The 16,102-nt window shown below is 46.3% G+C and overlaps 6 protein-coding genes across 6 annotated transcripts; 2 read left to right on the top strand and 4 right to left on the bottom strand.

Moving 5' to 3' along the window:
* Positions 1-911: 911 nt before the first annotated feature.
* EURHEDRAFT_519261 (DUF3435 domain-containing protein) lies at positions 912-3,533 on the bottom strand (the record flags this gene model as incomplete). Its single annotated transcript, XM_040786770.1, has 7 exons — positions 912-1,139; positions 1,236-1,541; positions 1,566-1,942; positions 2,014-2,390; positions 2,511-2,833; positions 2,933-3,146; positions 3,202-3,533. 7 exons carry the CDS (start codon positions 3,531-3,533, stop codon positions 912-914), a joined length of 2,157 nt encoding a protein of 718 aa, XP_040633965.1.
* Positions 3,534-5,355: 1,822 nt separating this feature from the next.
* Positions 5,356-5,961, bottom strand: EURHEDRAFT_519260 (uncharacterized protein; the record flags this gene model as incomplete). The annotated part of the gene is made up of 3 exons (XM_040786769.1): positions 5,356-5,405; positions 5,473-5,884; positions 5,908-5,961. 3 exons carry the CDS (start codon positions 5,959-5,961, stop codon positions 5,356-5,358), a joined length of 516 nt encoding a protein of 171 aa, XP_040633964.1.
* Positions 5,962-6,334: 373 nt separating this feature from the next.
* On the bottom strand, positions 6,335-6,613 carry EURHEDRAFT_421175 (tetratricopeptide repeat protein; the record flags this gene model as incomplete). Its single annotated transcript, XM_040783342.1, has 1 exon — positions 6,335-6,613. A coding segment is annotated over one exon (279 nt), but the record flags the coding sequence as incomplete, so codon positions are not given.
* Positions 6,614-7,632: 1,019 nt separating this feature from the next.
* Positions 7,633-9,787, top strand: EURHEDRAFT_510935 (MFS transporter). Its single transcript, XM_040785961.1, has 3 exons — positions 7,633-8,001; positions 8,073-9,055; positions 9,124-9,787. Exons 1-3 carry the CDS (start codon positions 7,710-7,712, stop codon positions 9,418-9,420), a joined length of 1,572 nt encoding a protein of 523 aa, XP_040633962.1. The 5' UTR covers positions 7,633-7,709; the 3' UTR covers positions 9,421-9,787.
* Positions 9,788-9,918: 131 nt separating this feature from the next.
* EURHEDRAFT_417572 (cytochrome P450) lies at positions 9,919-12,478 on the bottom strand. The gene is made up of 9 exons (XM_040783234.1): positions 12,189-12,478; positions 12,007-12,089; positions 11,820-11,950; positions 11,708-11,753; positions 11,376-11,646; positions 11,115-11,297; positions 10,975-11,043; positions 10,632-10,863; positions 9,919-10,555 (listed from the first exon to the last, which is right to left on the bottom strand). The coding sequence occupies exons 1-9, from the start codon at positions 12,273-12,275 to the stop codon at positions 10,179-10,181; spliced, it is 1,479 nt and encodes a 492-aa protein (XP_040633961.1). The 5' UTR covers positions 12,276-12,478; the 3' UTR covers positions 9,919-10,178.
* A 629-nt stretch (positions 12,479-13,107) lies between these two features.
* EURHEDRAFT_467592 (uncharacterized protein) lies at positions 13,108-14,367 on the top strand (the record flags this gene model as incomplete). The annotated part of the gene is made up of 2 exons (XM_040785187.1): positions 13,108-14,096; positions 14,163-14,367. 2 exons carry the CDS (start codon positions 13,108-13,110, stop codon positions 14,365-14,367), a joined length of 1,194 nt encoding a protein of 397 aa, XP_040633960.1.
* Positions 14,368-16,102: the final 1,735 nt, after the last annotated feature.

Here is a 16,102-nt window from a genome sequence, read left to right as displayed (position 1 = left end):
AATAGCTACCTAGGTAGAACACATGAGTTGATGTTCCATAACCTGGCTGAGCTCCGTGACATACCCTAACACTCACCTTTGACTCTAAAGACATCACCTCAATCACCTGTACCCAACTATTGCCCACCCAGCCATCACCCTTAGAGCAGCAATGAGAAACGGCAAAAATAAGAAAAAAAGAACAATGCAAAAACATACAACAGCCGGGATTCGCTGGTGGTCACCCACCCAACTACTAACCGGCCGGCGTGTGGCTTAAGTACGGCTGAGCGGACGGGAAGCCCTGTTCTCCACACCCTATGGTCGTATGTATTAGATTTAATAGAGCAAAAATATATGAGGCAAATGTGAGTGCACAATACAGAGGGTGAGCCATCACCCAACATCACCCAGCGCCGCGTAATTTCAATCCTTTGAAACACATGCCACAATGACTGATAATTGGCTATCCTTTTCCAACTTCAAAACACCAACTTATCTTGGCATCTGCACATAGCCAGAAATAAACCTTCCTTCAACGAGTGATTCAGCATAAGAACAAGGAACTTTTTTTTTGTCTATTCTGCCATGCTGCCAGCCCGCCTCTTGGTGTAGTTAGTGCATGATGCATGATTGATTGGTCAGGTGGTCTATCGGCTAAGCTAACTACGGTTTATGACTACCAGGCAGAAAGCGAGGGCGGTGAGAAACATGGCCCGCTGGGTACCAACACCGCCAAAGCGGGTAACTCAGGATCGGGAATCGGAGAAGTCGATTATCTGTGACTTAACGAGGTCGTATGTAGAGATACCGAGTTTAAAAAGAGAGGTGATATATTCTCGTCTAAATGCGTGTCCACAAGTGCTTGAGTCTTGTCTATCTACATATGCGCGGACAATATTGTATTTTTATTGCCAAAAACGATAGGCAGCTCACAAAATCTCGCGCCAGCGGCTCTCTACTCGATGAATGTCAGATGCATGCCGTTGAAATTCCATCTTATGCAAGAGAAAAACTTCGCAATAATTGCACTTGAGAGAGCCTTCATGCAGGTGACAAGCGTCAAAGTGCCGTGTCACGCAGCCAGCGTCATAGAACATCCTACAACGGGTTTTATCGGGTAGTTTCTCATTGGCAAAGCACTGGAAACATGCCCGTGGCTTCGAAGCATCTGTGAGATGCTTCTGTGTTGTACTGAAGAGCTCATCGCGTGGACAGAGAGGGATCTCCGTGTTTTTGTCAGGGCAATCTCTAACGTTGGACGAGCTGTTGAGGTCAGATTCGGGGTCTGTTGATGGGATGGATGTCGTCCTAATCTGCTTTGGCCGTCCACGAAGTGGGCCACCTTCTAGGACGTCACAATACTGCACAACAGCATCCACCGCGTCATCATGCCGTTTCCATTCATCCTCTACCGAATTCGAAGTCGGGTACGAGAGGAGTCGCTGAAGAAGGAGTAACTGAAGAGGATGCATACCATCCTGTAAAGATGATTGTTCGTCCTTGCTTTCATCCTTTACTGCGGTATTGGACAACTGTGCCTCAATATCCAAAAACGCTTGCTCTTCATCAAAATTCTCTCAGACTTGATGCCGTAAGGCCCTCAACAGCCGTTGTCGCGTGTTCTTCAATTCTTTCTGTCGTTGGCGGATACAATTCAGTAAGCTTGCTTGCTGGGACTCCTTGTAACAGGCGCGAGCGTTGTGTAGATTGCGGCGGGCCCTTTCCAGGTCTGGATGATCCTCTATCTGGTCCCTCTGCTGCTTGGTCAGATACCGTGGCCGCCGTATGTCTCTCCAATGACTCTGCCGGGTAACAGCCCGCATCAGTTCCACATCCGGGTCAAGGCCACAGATAACCCGGATCATATCTGTGTCAAGTTGCAATGGGTGATAATGATTAAGAAAGGTCCGAGGGCTGGCATGCTTCATGATTAACATGTGTTGTTCCTTGCTGACCCACCCTGCGAAGCCGTGTCAGTCACTGCGCAGATAGGAAGATCCAATGGATTCTTGGCACAAGATCGCCACTTACCACTCTCATTGATCACCTTACCGCTTCCATATCGGAACTGATGCGCATGAAACGCCCCTTTCCAGCCGCGGATCTCCCCAAAAGTGACCAGCGTGTTCGACATCGTTGTCTTTGACATCTGCTGGGTCCAGTGAAAAGTCGGAACCCCTTTGACTAATTCAGTTTTGCAGAATAGATACCAATTAGCTTTGTCCCGGTCTAAAGGTACAAGGAGCTGCTCGCAGCCTTTGCTAATGAAGAGTTTGCGCAGCTGGGTCTTTGAGGTCAAGTTTGGGTTCCGGAACGCTCGAGCATGGAAGAGAATCCCAAACAGTAACGTATGCGGGCAGAACACTAATGATGGCCCGTAGATCACTTCCGGGAGTGCAAATGTTGTCCTATCTATTGGTTAGCTGGCATGCTCGAGGTCATATAACAAATTCTTAGAATGTCTGCAGAGCGTCCGCGTGATAGGACCCAGTGCAGGCAAGAAGGGTAGAGGAAATTGGCCAAATTACAATTTAGTTTGCCTGAGAAACTTTTTTGTCCCCTCTACGGTGAGTTCAATCAGAGGAATCGGAGGTCCACCGCGAGGATCCTTCTGGAGGGAAATTTGAAGATCCTTGAACTGAAGACTCAGTAGCGCGTTTCTCCGATGAACGGTGAACAGACCCAGGGAATTGAACAGGCACACTTGGATACGCTGGAACCCAAGATAGAACTTCTTTTCTTGCGTAGACAGGATGGTTTCATTAAATGGACCAATATCCTCGATATAAACCGGCGTCTTCTTTCCAGGTTGGGTGTCTAGCCCGTTCTCTTGGACTAGATATTTGATGCCCTGCTATTATTTAGACCAGAAAGCCCGGCATATACGGCTGTCGTTACTTACCCTCCGCACTTTGAGCCATCATCATCATAAATTTTGGTATTGGTTAACTTCTGGTAATATCCTCGAAGGTTCCTCCCAATCCGTCTCTAATGAGCTGGACTTGTTGATGCCTTTCAATTGTCGACCCTTTTTTCCTCGCTGGAGTTGAAGACACCAGCCTAAGAAACGGTACATGTCGTTGTTTGATGCCTGGCGCAGAGCCTCCTCAGGTTCCCGCCATTTTGGAATCTCAGGCTCCAAACGTGTTCTGCTGTCACAGTACCTATAACTCCATCAGCAGAGACCGACTAAGGTGCAGCACCACTAGAATAACAGACCGTTTCCAGCGGGTTTCAATCCGCTCTCGCCGCAAGATTGTTCCTTCTGCCTTATCAAAATCTTCGGGGATCTCGAACAGGTCGATCCCAGTATCATCAAGCGGGTCGTCGTAGAATTCTCCCGCGTCATCAGGTTCTCTTGATTCTAAAGCCGGGTGGCTTTCATCCGCCAGAAAACGTTTTTGTGGGCTCGGGGTATCGTCCGACTCGGTCAAATCCGTCTCATAAGTAGCGTCACGCTGTTCATCTGAGTCAGTGCCGCTATTTGTGACGTTATCCACGCCACAGCTACTTCCCAGATGTCCATTCAGTTGGGGCCGTGGGCGTTTCATCGCTTGGATTCAACGGAATTGGATAACGAAGACTGGTTTTGTATGGAGAGGGAGGGTAGAAAGTGAGACGAAGACACGGCAAAGCTAGAGAGCAAATATAAAGCAGTGAGCGAGCTTTTTCTTGTTCATGTAGTAAGTGAAACTGGTATATGGAAAAAGAAGCTCGTAAATACAGGAACCCAGAATGATAATATAAATGGGAGATAGGAAGATGGCAGGATGACTGTATACTATATGTAATTACCATAAACTTCAATATTACTCCTCTCGGTGCACATTAGGCCTCTATCTTCCGTATGTTATATAGCCAGATTTTCGGCTCCCGATTCCCCGAGCCTGAGCTACCCGTTTCAAGTCCGATGAACGGAAAGTAGTCGGACCGATAGGCGAACTTGAGAATTGTCTGATATAGGCTTAATGTGCTTATGCATAAGATGGAATTTCAACGGCATGCATCTGACATTCATCGAGTAGAGAGCCGCTGGCGCGAGATTTTGTGAGCTGCCTATCGTTTTTGGCAATAACAATACAACATTTTCTGAAGCCTTTCTGTCTACCATTGAGGTGTTTTCTACGCGGTTTTTGCTTAAAGGCTCGTTTCTCAATGTATCAAGTAGTATCAAGCGCCTTTTGGGATCACAATTTGCTTTGTGTCAAATGAGCCGACTGATAAGTGTCCCCTATTGTGTATGTCGCTACCTGATGTCATCCGTTCTATCCTACTTTCCTATTCAAGCATCATATCACAAACCAGTCCACTCATCAATGACCCAGGTTCGAGGGCTGGAAATAGTCATTCTTCCTAAAGCCTAGGCCAGCGTCTTAGCGAGGGATTGTCAATGGACTATATGCATAATTGTGGCCTGAGTTGTCTTCCCCAGATTAAAATTTACTGTACATAAATGACCACAATCGTGAACTGTACAGCTGAATTACCAATTGCCCGGTACAAATATATTCACCATCCCTGATTACTGTCTTCCTCAGCCTGAACCTGCGCTTCATCATGGGCTTGTAACTGAACAGACAGCGGCCCTGGAGGAACCTGCGTCCTCTCACTGTCTTTCGCGTGAGCAAATGTAATTTCTTCAAGTATATGTGCTGCTGAACGGTCTGCATCAGCTTCAAAGACATTGCCTTTGACGTTATTGGCAGGGGAGGGAGTAAATAGATCGGGAAATTCCATTTCAGCCCTAGTATCTGATTGGAACACTTGCTTTTTCAAGAGGGCTTGAACAATATTTGTGACCCTGTTGATCTCAAAATTGGAAATTGATGTATTAAGTGCAGCTTGGTGCTTTGTGATGTGTTTTTTTATGGTCTTTGATTTTCGAGGCAAGGCATTGGGACCTATGAAGATTGCCTGGCATGTGAGAAAGATCTGACGCTTTTCAGCTGCAGAACATGCCATGATCGAAAGGTGAACAGAAGTAGGATATTTTTTAGAGAGTAAAGTAATATGAAGGAAATTTAGTACAGCGGATGATAACTAGGATATTAAAATAGGGTGTTGTAATTGTCACCGCTTCCTGGCGATGATGGGCGCGTTTGATCTCTTCGTCTCTCTTTTTTGTTCTAACCCTCCCATTCTCGTTCCTTAGGCCAATCAGAGGACGAAAGGAGGGTAATTTGCAATGTCTCAGGGAAATGTCGAGAAGTAAAATCTTTGTAAGGCTTTTTCTACTTGCACACCCAAGTCGGTAGTTTGCTGATTACTCCTAATAGTCCGGCTACCTGAGGCTACTTGGATAAATATTGAGCATTGAATTCATTGAGTTATCTTTTTCTCTGGATATTACAGGAAATAATTTAAATCATCTCCTCAGGAAAGATCCACAGTATTGAAAAGATGATTGCCTGTATCAGTGGTGCCTTTGCCCGTGAACTTATTATCAGAAAGACAAAGTGCAACAATTGTGAGTTTGCATCATGGGCAAACATTCGATGGAACTGCGGCTGCAAACAGATTGCGACTGGACGACACCGGCCACTATCACAATGTGAATAGTGGCATGGAGGTTGTGGATGTGTTCCACAAATTGCAGGATTGATTTGCCACTGTTTGTCACTAAATCCACCAGAATTATACTGCGTCGGTCCTTCAAGAGCTCACTAGTGATGTCCTCATTGTGGTCAGCGTGGAGGAACATGGCACGTGGAAAGGCATTGTTAACACCAAAAGCCATAGGTTTCCCACCTTGCATCAGTGCCGCAATCAATGTCGGTGACTGGTGCAAAAGCTGATATCCGCCCACATTGTGGCCTTGGACATGTGGTATCAAGAACTTCTCGAAGCCAATCACGTCGGTCAAAAACTCATTTGCCAGAGACCATCCAGCACGGCGATGTGCCTTCTTAGCATTGGACCTGCAACCGTGGCATCACGCATTGGTGTAATAAGCAACTTGGTCGCCCCGGTCGGTAGCATGAATAAGATGAAGATGCGCAAGAACAGAGTTGACAAACTCATGGTCTGTAAGTTTGATCCGAGGAAGATTTACTATTATTGGACGGCTTTCGCGAGTTCCACCAGTCTTTAGATAGCAGCTTTCCCTGTCTGGTTGATCAACTCCCTGGACGATTACCGGATGATTCAATAGTACAGAATCAATATCAAAATTTTCGACTGCTGACAGGCAGCTGTATAGTTCCTGCATAGCCATGGACTAAGATTGGCCGGGACGGGTATGAATAAATCTGAATCGAAAGTTACCAACACTATCACCGATCACTTGCTCAAGAGAAGATTTGTTTGTGGCTATGTGCAGATGCCAAGACGTCTCAGTGTTTTGGACTCAGTCTCAATGCTCAGGCCGAAGCACCTTCTTACTGCCTTGCAGGGCCCGTTGATGCATTGCCTCAGCCTCCTCATACTTGCCCTGGCTCTGAAGGACACTGCCAATGTTGTTGATGCTCATCAGTGTATCTGGATGTTTAGGCCCAAGCACCTTCTCTCTGCCTTGCAGGGCCCGTCGATGCATTGCCTCAGCCTCCTCATACTTGCCCTGGCTGTGAAGGACATTGCCAAAATTGTTGATGCTGTCCAGTGTATTTGGATGTTCAGGCCCAGGCACCTTCTCTCTGACTTGCAGGGCCCGTCGATGCATTGCCTCAGCCCTGGGACGCCTCCTTGCCGCCAGGAGCGGCCATGGTGACTTTGCAGAATACCATGAGCGCTTCAATCATGAGGATGCCCTGCCGACATGTTCATGCGGCTGCAGAAAGGAGCCATCACACTTCTACCACTTCAGAGAGGGCCGCAAAGCAGCAGCACATCCATGGGGCTGCCAGACAGTGACAGACATCCTCAGCACAAAGGCTGGATTCACTGCTTATGCAGGTTGGCTGGGAAAATCCAACTTCTACACATATATCTGCACACGCCATTAGGCCATGAAAACTCATCAAACTCAGGGACATCCAGGCTCACTGCTGGTCTCCCTCCGGACCCTCCCTCTCTCTTTCCTTTATTCTCCCACTTATGCACCCCCTCCCCCCTTCTTTCTGATTCGCAATTGTGCTTTTCTTTTCAACAATATGCTCATTTGCTGGTTGACAGCCACGAAAACCCAAGCAGCCCCCCGTGCGGGGGGCTACCTGTATTTAGATGATAGATGGTAGTTTAGCTAGCTGACAGGCAGTTCCGATCTGTCCGTCGTATGTCCCACACCGGGACCAGAGCCTCACCGCCCCCGTGGAAGGACTCGCCCCGACGTAAAATAGACACACACACACACGCTCTCTTTTATTGGCTGCAGGGTGGAGCTGTCCCTGGCTTGGTAAAGGGTCTGATATTCGTCCGAATATTCGTACAGGTTTGCAAATTACGAATGTAAATGTGTCGTGCCGACCCCAAGACAATAGCTAAAACATATACCAAAGTTTCTACTAAGTCAACATGCCGAAACCGATGGATCTCATCCTCGGCCGATCATCCTCGGCCGACGTCGTGCGACGCCTTCCATACGCAACATTTCCCGCGTTACTTCTTATATAGATGGGTTTGTCCATACAGTTGGGACCTGACATGCTTCTCATTAACCCAGAAATTCTAAAACTTTTCTCTTTTTTTTTTTTTTTTTTTTAGTTGAAAGCAAATACCGCTTTAATAACCCTTGTCTAGTCGAGTTTCCTGCTAGATACCATCACTAAACTACCAGGGAACGGTAGCTGATCATGTCGGAAACAGAAAAGGGTATTCAAAATTCACGTTCATCTGCAACTGATGATGGAACTCCCACAAAGGATGCAGTTGCAAAGGAAAACCAAGAGGTCGAACAGCAGCCGCACGAGGAACAGCCAAATGGAAGCAACCCAGTACCAATACGAACCGGCTTTTTGTCATTCCTGGTTATAATCCCCCCAATTGCAAACTCTACGCATTACAGCCGCCGCACCAAATGGATGTTGACTATTATTGTTGCGTTGGCCGCATTGGCTGCACCACTGGGCAGCAACATTCTGTTGCGTAAGTGGTGGACCAACTTTTTTTTTCTTCCCCTCCATACCAGATACCAGGTGTCTAACGCGAGAAAACAGCGGTTCTTGTTCCCATTTCGGAGTACTTCCACACATCGCCTACAGTGGTCAACTTGTCCGTGGCACTATATGCGCTTGCTGTTGGTATCACCCCACTGTGGTGGTCGCATATGGCTGAGAACCATGGCCGACGCGTGGTCTACCTGCTGACGTTTCTCCTGCTTTGTGTCTTTAATGTTCTGTGTGCTGTGAGTACCAGCATGGGTATGTTTATCGGAATGCGACTCCTGGCGGGAGGGGCATGCGCATCGGTTCAGGCTGTTGGCGCCGGGACCATAGCGGATTTGTGGGAGCCTCAGGAAAGAGGGAAAGCCGTGGGGATTTTCTCACTGGGCCCCATGCTGGGACCACTTGCGGCCCCAATTATCGGCGGTGCTCTCACGATCCAATGGAACTGGCGTAGCACACAATGGTTCCTTGTCATTTACGGCTTCGTGATTTGGGTGGCTATGATCTTCCTGTTGCCTGAAACGTCATCAAAGCTGAAAATGAGCAGACAGGAGAAGGACGAGGACTCGAGCTCGCACAACTTATCCGTTTTCGCGAAAGCAGCGCGCAAGGCAAAGCAGGTTGCCTGGCTCGCTGTTAGCCCGGTGGTGTCGGTGAAGCTCCTCGTTTTCATGCCCATTCTGATCACGGTGTATTACACCAGTATCACTTTTGCCAGCAACTATTTACTCAACATTTCCATTCAAACCGTCTTCTCCTCCCCTCCGTACCAATGGTCGACCCTGATCGTGGGACTCGCATACCTTCCCAGCTCCTTAGGCGCCGTTCTAGGTGCTATTATTGGCGGCCGGTGGACCGACTATTGCATGAAACGTGCTGCGTACAAGGCAGGGAGGGTAGATGGTGATGGAAGGCTTGTCTTTCATCCGGAAGACCGGATCAGCGAGAACGCCTTGGTTGCTTCTATCATGTACCCGGCAGCCTTGCTGTGGTGGGGCTGGTCAGCTGACAAACATGTATTCTGGCTTGTGCCGGTGAGTGAATCTGAGCAAAATGAAGGATGTCTGTTGTTATTTTTGTTGCTGATGACATGAGGATATAGTTGATAGCAAACTTCTTTTTTGGCTTTGGATTCATGCTCATCTCCAGTGTGACCACGACTGTGATGACAGAGTTTGTGCCCCAGAAAACCACCAGTGGTGTAGCTGTCACCAACCTTGTCCGCAACAGCATGGGCTGTGGTGCTGCCATTGTTGCACAGCCACTTATCAATGCAATTGGGAATGGCTGGCTCTTCACCATTGCCTTCTTTGTCTGCCTGCTCAGCGCGGCCATTGTCGTCCTCATGAAGAGAAACAGGGAACGATGGAGCGAGAAAATGAGATCAGCTATTGATTAGACGGGTTGAGCTGGAAGACAGCCTTGGTGGGCTGGTTGGTTTGGGCAAACACAATCCACTCTTGCTTTTGGAATGCCCGCTTATCCCGGAAGGTTTCTTCAGTCTCCTTTACTTTTGTTTCTATCAGTCTCATTTACGGAGTATGTTCCCCAAATTGTACGAGCTTTGTTCTTGGACATCCTTGGTGAAAGATAAGTACATAACAGTTGGACTTTTTTGGGCCAGGAAGGGGGGGAGGGGGAGCCACTCTGATCACAACAATATGGCTCCGCTTTCTAAACAATGCTCATAGATATTTATTAATAATACATAGAGTTGGTTTGTGTTGCGCTCCTTGTGATTGGGACCTCGACTTCATCTTATATCTATTCTGAAGACCAGTTCAATCTTAGCGTATACTTTCTCTTATAACTTCGCCTACAAAACCTCCCCGTGCCCATTTCTTTCATGCCTGGATCTCCTGTAGCTACGCCTGGTTTTCGTTCACGGCATTCCACCCCTGTGATTAAATTTTTCCAAGTCCTTAAGCTTGGAATTGTGGTAGGATATCTGAATGCTGACAGGTCACTATCGCTCTTTCTTGTCACACTGCTTTATACCAGATCTATTTTTACAACCAGCAGCTGACCAATTTCTAGAAAGTTAAGAGAAATTCCAATGAAGAAAGGCTTTACGATAAGGCTTCCTCGACTAGGGGTTTCTTTCACAGTACCATGAATATCATATGCCCTTGGAGTTCTGTATATACCTTTCTTTCTTCACACATGTACAATTGGCGTAAACCCAATCTCCCCATCTGATGTCACAGTAAACTTGTCCTGCCTAATGCCATCATTTTTACCTGGTTTCATGTCATATTGCTGCACAACGGAAATCAGCACAATTTTCAGCATAATTTCTGCAATGTTTTTGCCCAGACATCGCTCACGTCCGAATCCGAAGCGAAGAAATGCATAGCGATACGACATAGGCGACATGCTAGCAAACCGCTCAGGACGGAAGAGCTCACTATCAGAACCCCAAATGGCAGGCGTAGTGTTCAGGCGTTTCCAGTCAATGATAATCGTTGTCCCTGCTGGGACATAATATCCTTCGATTACCTTGTCAATTGCTGTCTTTTCAGGTAGAGAGAACCCTGTTGTTCAACCGGTTTGGTTTATTGTTAACAACCATAGTTTTCCCAATGAATACGCACAGATAACGATACTTACAGAGTGCAGGGCACATTCGGATAGATTCCATGACAGCATAATGAAGAAGCGCATCCTTTTTGGCAATGTAATCTTTGATATTATAGGATTCTTGGCTCTGCGTTGCTGCGATTTCTTCTCGGAGGGCTGCCTGGAAAGGCTGATTTTCGGAGATGTTGATGAGGAGAGAAGCAGTTACGGTCGATGTCACGTCGATATTGGTGAAAAGCAACTCGTCCATTGTTTGCAGGAACTTGTGACAGGGATATAAAACTTTAGCACAAATTATAAGGGGTTTTAGAGAGAGAGAAGGCCAGGGGGGTTAAGAAAGAAAGAAAAAGATTGGCATGAGCCTGAGACGAACCTCGGTTTCCGACATATCACCCAATTCGACGCCTTTGTAGATCTGTTTAGCTGGGCTGCGAAGCCCTTCCTACTTTGACGTCAGCAAGAAAAAATAGACAAAAATTAAAGAAAAAGATAAAAACAAAAAGAAGTCCATACAGCCTTCGCTCTTGCAATGACATCGTGGTTCAATTTCTTCCAGCCTTTTTGGAATGTCTGCATCCGTTTCCTAGACTCTGTTGGGAGAATATTGAAAATTTTGGAGACTGTCCATTTTCCAAAGAAGGCATCAAACATCAAAGTATCGTGAAGGTCGTTCAGATGAAGTAATTCTTCGTATGTCTTGTTCAGGTCAGCCGAAAGTTTTGTAGGTTGTATTATTATACATTATACAATGAAGCAACAAATTCATTAACTAACCTCGTCATTTAGGGCCTCGCCATAGGCAGTCAACGCAATCAAGCGAAAAGGCAAATACCGGCAAGCCTGAGATGCATTTTGGAAAAAGGTGTTTGCAGTATGTGAATTGCAAGATGAGCATTTGGGCAAGTTAGCCACCCAGTGCCTGATCTCTGCAGTGAATTTTGGTACCATGTCCATGCTGGCCAGGCGGGAGAATCCTGGGTCAAAATGGGCACGCATCATGGCCCATTTCCGTCCTCCTTGAACGCCAACCGAATTACCGAGAAGCCTAATTTATAATATCAAAAATGTCAGGAAAGCATTACAAGAAAAGACAATACTGTACCTACCGGCCAAAACAGTCTCCGAGATTCATATTCTTCGGTTTCATATGGTCTGAGAATAAAATCAGAAAAACAGCATCTCGCAACCAAGGAAACCAATAAAAGAAAATACACATACCTTTGGCATCTTTTCGAGCGAACTCCCGCAATTGTTCCGGCTGCGTAATGACAAGCTCTTGGAAGCGTCCATTTTGGACAAGGTACGGGTCATTGCCAGATATTTCACTTCCCTTTTGGGAAATTTCGGGGCTACCATGAGTCGTTTAGCCATGACACTTTCCTTTTTTCTTTTTAGTCAAACTTACCCATGAGAGAATCTTTGGAAGCGAGTGTCTTCCTTAAAAGCTTTGACTTTGAAGCCTTCGCTATTCGTAAAGGCTTTTGACCCCTAGTATCCAGTCAATTTACCATCTTCACCATACAATAAAAACAAGGAAGAACAACAACAGTGGAAAGGGGCAAGGCAGCATGGAAAAAGAGAACTCACATTTGTAAGAAATCTTGCACAAAGAGCAAGCAATGCAGAAAGAATGGAAGTAACAACCAGATAGTCCCAGGCATGGGTATTGGACATTGCGGATAACATATTCAGAGTAGTGGGCTCCATTGTACTAGTTAGTTAGTATCAAATAGGCTTCGCTTCGACGGGTTGATAGTTGACAATGTCTGCATTTTCCCAAGGCGCCTGGGAGGTTGTTTTTTTTTAATACTCAATTGAAAATCATATGCAAATCTTATGGAAAAGTAGTGGTAGCGTGTATTTCAGCTGAAACATGCTGAGGCTCTGGTAGATGCATGCTTATAGTCTAGTGCTTATGTTTAGACCTATATGTATGCTTACGGACCTAAACATCTTTGTAATATATCTCGACGCAGGCTTACAGGTCTAGACACATACGCACAGGCCTAAGAATGACATAATGTCACAAAAATCTTTTCTTTTCTTTTCTTTTTTATTTTTTATTTTTCGAGTATATTGAAGATGATGCTGCTAATTGTCAGTACCAATTTGTCAAACTTGTCGCGTGCGCATATACCATTATTATGTCACGTGACACGCTTTCCCTGAACAGTCCTAACAGAGTAAATCGTATCAAGGGAATCTTAGCATCCACTGACTTGAATCCTCTTCGTGTAAGATTTGATGGATTATTTCAAAAATATTGCTAATAACTACTAATATATGCAAGCTTACAGACCCAGCATGACTACTATGAAGAACAAAGGCTCCGAACAAATAGCCCCATTAATGTAATATTATCTCCGACTCCCATGTAGTCTATAAGGGAAACGCCTAGCAGAACGGAGGAAAGGAGGGGAACCGCAGTCTGTTGCAGTTCACTTCAGGACAACTTCGTTGATTCAAGTCTTCGAAACAACAGTTACAACATTTCCCTGTTTTCATCATGACTTCATTCCTCTTTCCTGCAACCACAGCATCCCAAGGTCTGCGCATGCGCAGAACCTACGGAACAGTTTACACGGACATAGTTAGGGCATCATCAGATGCCATCGACGCTCTGTCTCTTTATCGCCGTCTTATCTTTGATGAAGGACCCGGGGCAGAAAACGTTGGTTTCGCGGCATTCGATGCTCACGTTGGTGACACGTCCTGTCAACTGCGAGCTTGTATGTTACTTGACCTGACAAGACAACACAGAGAATGGGCAGCAGCGGGCAGTGGACACGTAACGTGGCTTGACAGTTACATCGAGAAGCTGAGGAAGGTACACGAAAATGGACGAGGGGTGCTTGCTAAACTGACCTTCAACCGCATCCATCCGGAAAAGCTGGGAATTGGGGCCGAGGAAGATACACCCACTGGTATCTTGAACCATTTGGGATGGAGTGAGCCAAAGATACCCGGCTGTCCTGAAGGTCTCTATCCAAATCTGTTGGAGGCATCCTCAAATGGTTTCGGTTTCCAGCATTGTTATGAACCTACAAAGGGACCGTCATTGGGAGCTATAGGCAAATTTTCGGTTGCCGTTGTTCAGGTTGGACAACCAGCAGAGAAGAAGAAACCCCGCGCAAAAGCGTATGTATCACCACTCTTGGACAACAACAGTACCGATGCAGCTGCAGCATGGGACCCAGTCGACACAAGAATTCTTGTCAGGTTCCTTGTATATTCCTTTGTACTTTCCAAGTACAAGGCTTTCCGCCAGTTCAAACATACTGTGGGTGGGCGCCTTCATCCCGAGGCAGCAATCTGTGAGGGCGATTTTATGGTGCATGATGTGTGGGAGAAGAGTGTTTGTGATTATAAGTATTCAAAAGCTCCACGGCGAATCAATCAGGAGTTTAGAGCCTTGCAGACCTGGATCTCAGAGCTGAGTTGTGCTTGGCTGTGTCATATAGCAAAGGGATCCACGGCCTCTCCTGGCATTGGGAAGTAAGTATCTAATCCCAAGAGAGGCAGTAAAGAGAACCCATTCTGACCATAGACTCTTCCAAAAAGCCTAATGGTACAGACCCTCCAAAATTCTTCAAAGAATTTAATGTGCATCCCAACATATGTGGGGTACCTGGCCATTCGAGAGCGATGGGGCAAGTACGGAGACTCTCTGATCCTGGTTGACCGACATTTTTGCAATGACGGTAAGTGTTTCATTGAAGCAAAGGCCCAAAATAGACCCGGGGACAAGAAAACATGCAGAGACTGACGGTAAACAAATAAAGGCTACCATTCCAACTTCTTCCTTGCCACACTGAAACTTGAAAGCACAAATGCAGGCTCTGAAAGTGGGCGCCCACAACACTGCCTTCCACTAAAGCACCATGTCAGCTGGAAGATTGTGCGGATCAGTAAAGACTGGCTCTTGAATCATCCTGAACAGAAAATGCCACATATTATTGTCATGGGGAACAGCATTGATGGGTCCGACGAAGACTATATGAGGGCAAACAAAACCAGTCAGCGACATGATAAACCAGATTGCCACCACAACGAGGAGCACGTTCTGAAGTTCCTAGCCCATGACCATGATCGGCTTGCCCTGTCTTTTTTTGCCCAACACAGACACTACGCCTTTGATTTGAATGATCAGAATGGAGAGGATGGCAATGCACTCCATGAGCATGCGGTAGTGGGGGAGCACATGGACCATTTCTTCCCCGAGCTGGCTCGAAAATGGTTCGATTCAAATAAAGAGGCAGATGAGATGGGGACAGCAGGTGCTTCCCTGCACATGTTTGGCTGGCAACATGTTTTTACCGAGACCAAGGGATGCATTGCAAAAATGGTTTCTGAAGCTAGAGACACATTACCTATTGCTGCACCACCCAGGAAACTGATGTGAAATCAGTGAGACACGAGTCAGCTACGGCTACCTAATTATCTTTACCAAATAGCTAGCTGCGTACGATCACTCACCTTTATTTCCCATTCGGGTCATTATTACTCTTGCGTATTTAAATTTTCCCGTCTCGCCAACGTGATGGATTGATGATACCGGTCGAGTATCCAACCTCTATGATGAGCCCGTCTGCCAGGAGATTGCCACAACCTGGCTTCTCTCGTATCGTAACCTAGGGTTCTAGTTAGCTAAGTCTCAGTTGGTGGGCACTCACCTGAGTGTCCTTCGTCGTCGTCGTGTATCGATAGTGACCCCTAAGGTCCGTCGTGTAATCTCGTGGTATCTCGCCCCAGGCAGGCTCCGTAGTAAAGTAGTATCGACAAGGTAACGAAGTAGAGAAACAAGGTCAACTGAGTACGTATACTCAGTTGTTGGTTTTAGTGCTGACGAGGCTGAACTAGAAGGTAACCAATGCTTAATTGACTAAGATAATCGCGAAGAACCAAACTAGGTACATGAATGAGTATCCTTATATATCCCCCGCGATACTGGTATGATGTTCTTGATGTATACCAGTATACCCTATACTGATCTGGCAGTAGTAGTAGTAGTAGTAGTAGTAGTAACGTATTCCACGGGCGAGCGGCGCGCACGGGCGAGCGGCGCGTTTTCCCCGCGACCACCAAATATTCGATTAACTACCTCCTTCAACATATTATATCTTCACCATTTCAATCCATAATGCCTAAATCTCAAGAATCTAACATTCAAATGGCTATATCTGCCTATAATTCGAAAAAAATCAAGTCAAAAAAGGAAGCTGCCAAGGTGTTTGGGGTATCTGAAACTACTCTTCGCGAGTGGCTCAAGGGAAGAAAACCACGCACAGAAACACGCGCAAATAATCATATATTATCACCTATTCAAGAAGAAGTCCTTGTTAAGCAAATACTGAATGCAGACAAACGTGGTTTTCCAATTCGTCCGGAGTTCCTACGTCAAATGGCTCAGATACTGCTTCAAAAACAGACCCCTACCTCTACTCCAAACATAGGAGTCAACTGGGCATCTACTTTTGTTAGACGCCATCCACAACTGCGGA

The sequence above is a fragment of the Aspergillus ruber genome (genome assembly GCF_000600275.1).
Source record: "Aspergillus ruber CBS 135680 unplaced genomic scaffold scaffold00053, whole genome shotgun sequence".
Classification (NCBI taxonomy): Eukaryota; Fungi; Ascomycota; class Eurotiomycetes; order Eurotiales; family Aspergillaceae; genus Aspergillus; species Aspergillus ruber.
The sequence above is the reverse complement of the archived record's forward strand: the minus strand, read 5'-3'. Positions and strand labels throughout refer to the sequence as shown.

Bases quoted from the DNA above. Each gene is read 5' to 3' on its own strand.
- EURHEDRAFT_510935 (XM_040785961.1), top strand. From the start codon at position 7,710: ATGTCGGAAACAGAAAAGGGTATTCAAAATTCACGTTCATCTGCAACT. The intron at 8,002-8,072 runs GTAAGTGGTGGA...GCGAGAAAACAG, and splicing joins GGGCAGCAACATTCTGTTGC to CGGTTCTTGTTCCCATTTCG. The intron at 9,056-9,123 runs GTGAGTGAATCT...ATGAGGATATAG, and splicing joins ATGTATTCTGGCTTGTGCCG to TTGATAGCAAACTTCTTTTT.
- EURHEDRAFT_417572 (XM_040783234.1), bottom strand. From the start codon at position 12,275: ATGTCCAATACCCATGCCTGGGACTATCTGGTTGTTACTTCCATTCTT. The intron at 12,090-12,188 runs GTGAGTTCTCTT...ACTGGATACTAG, and splicing joins GTGCAAGATTTCTTACAAAT to GGGTCAAAAGCCTTTACGAA. The intron at 11,647-11,707 runs GTAGGTACAGTA...ATTATAAATTAG, and splicing joins CTCGGAGACTGTTTTGGCCG to GCTTCTCGGTAATTCGGTTG.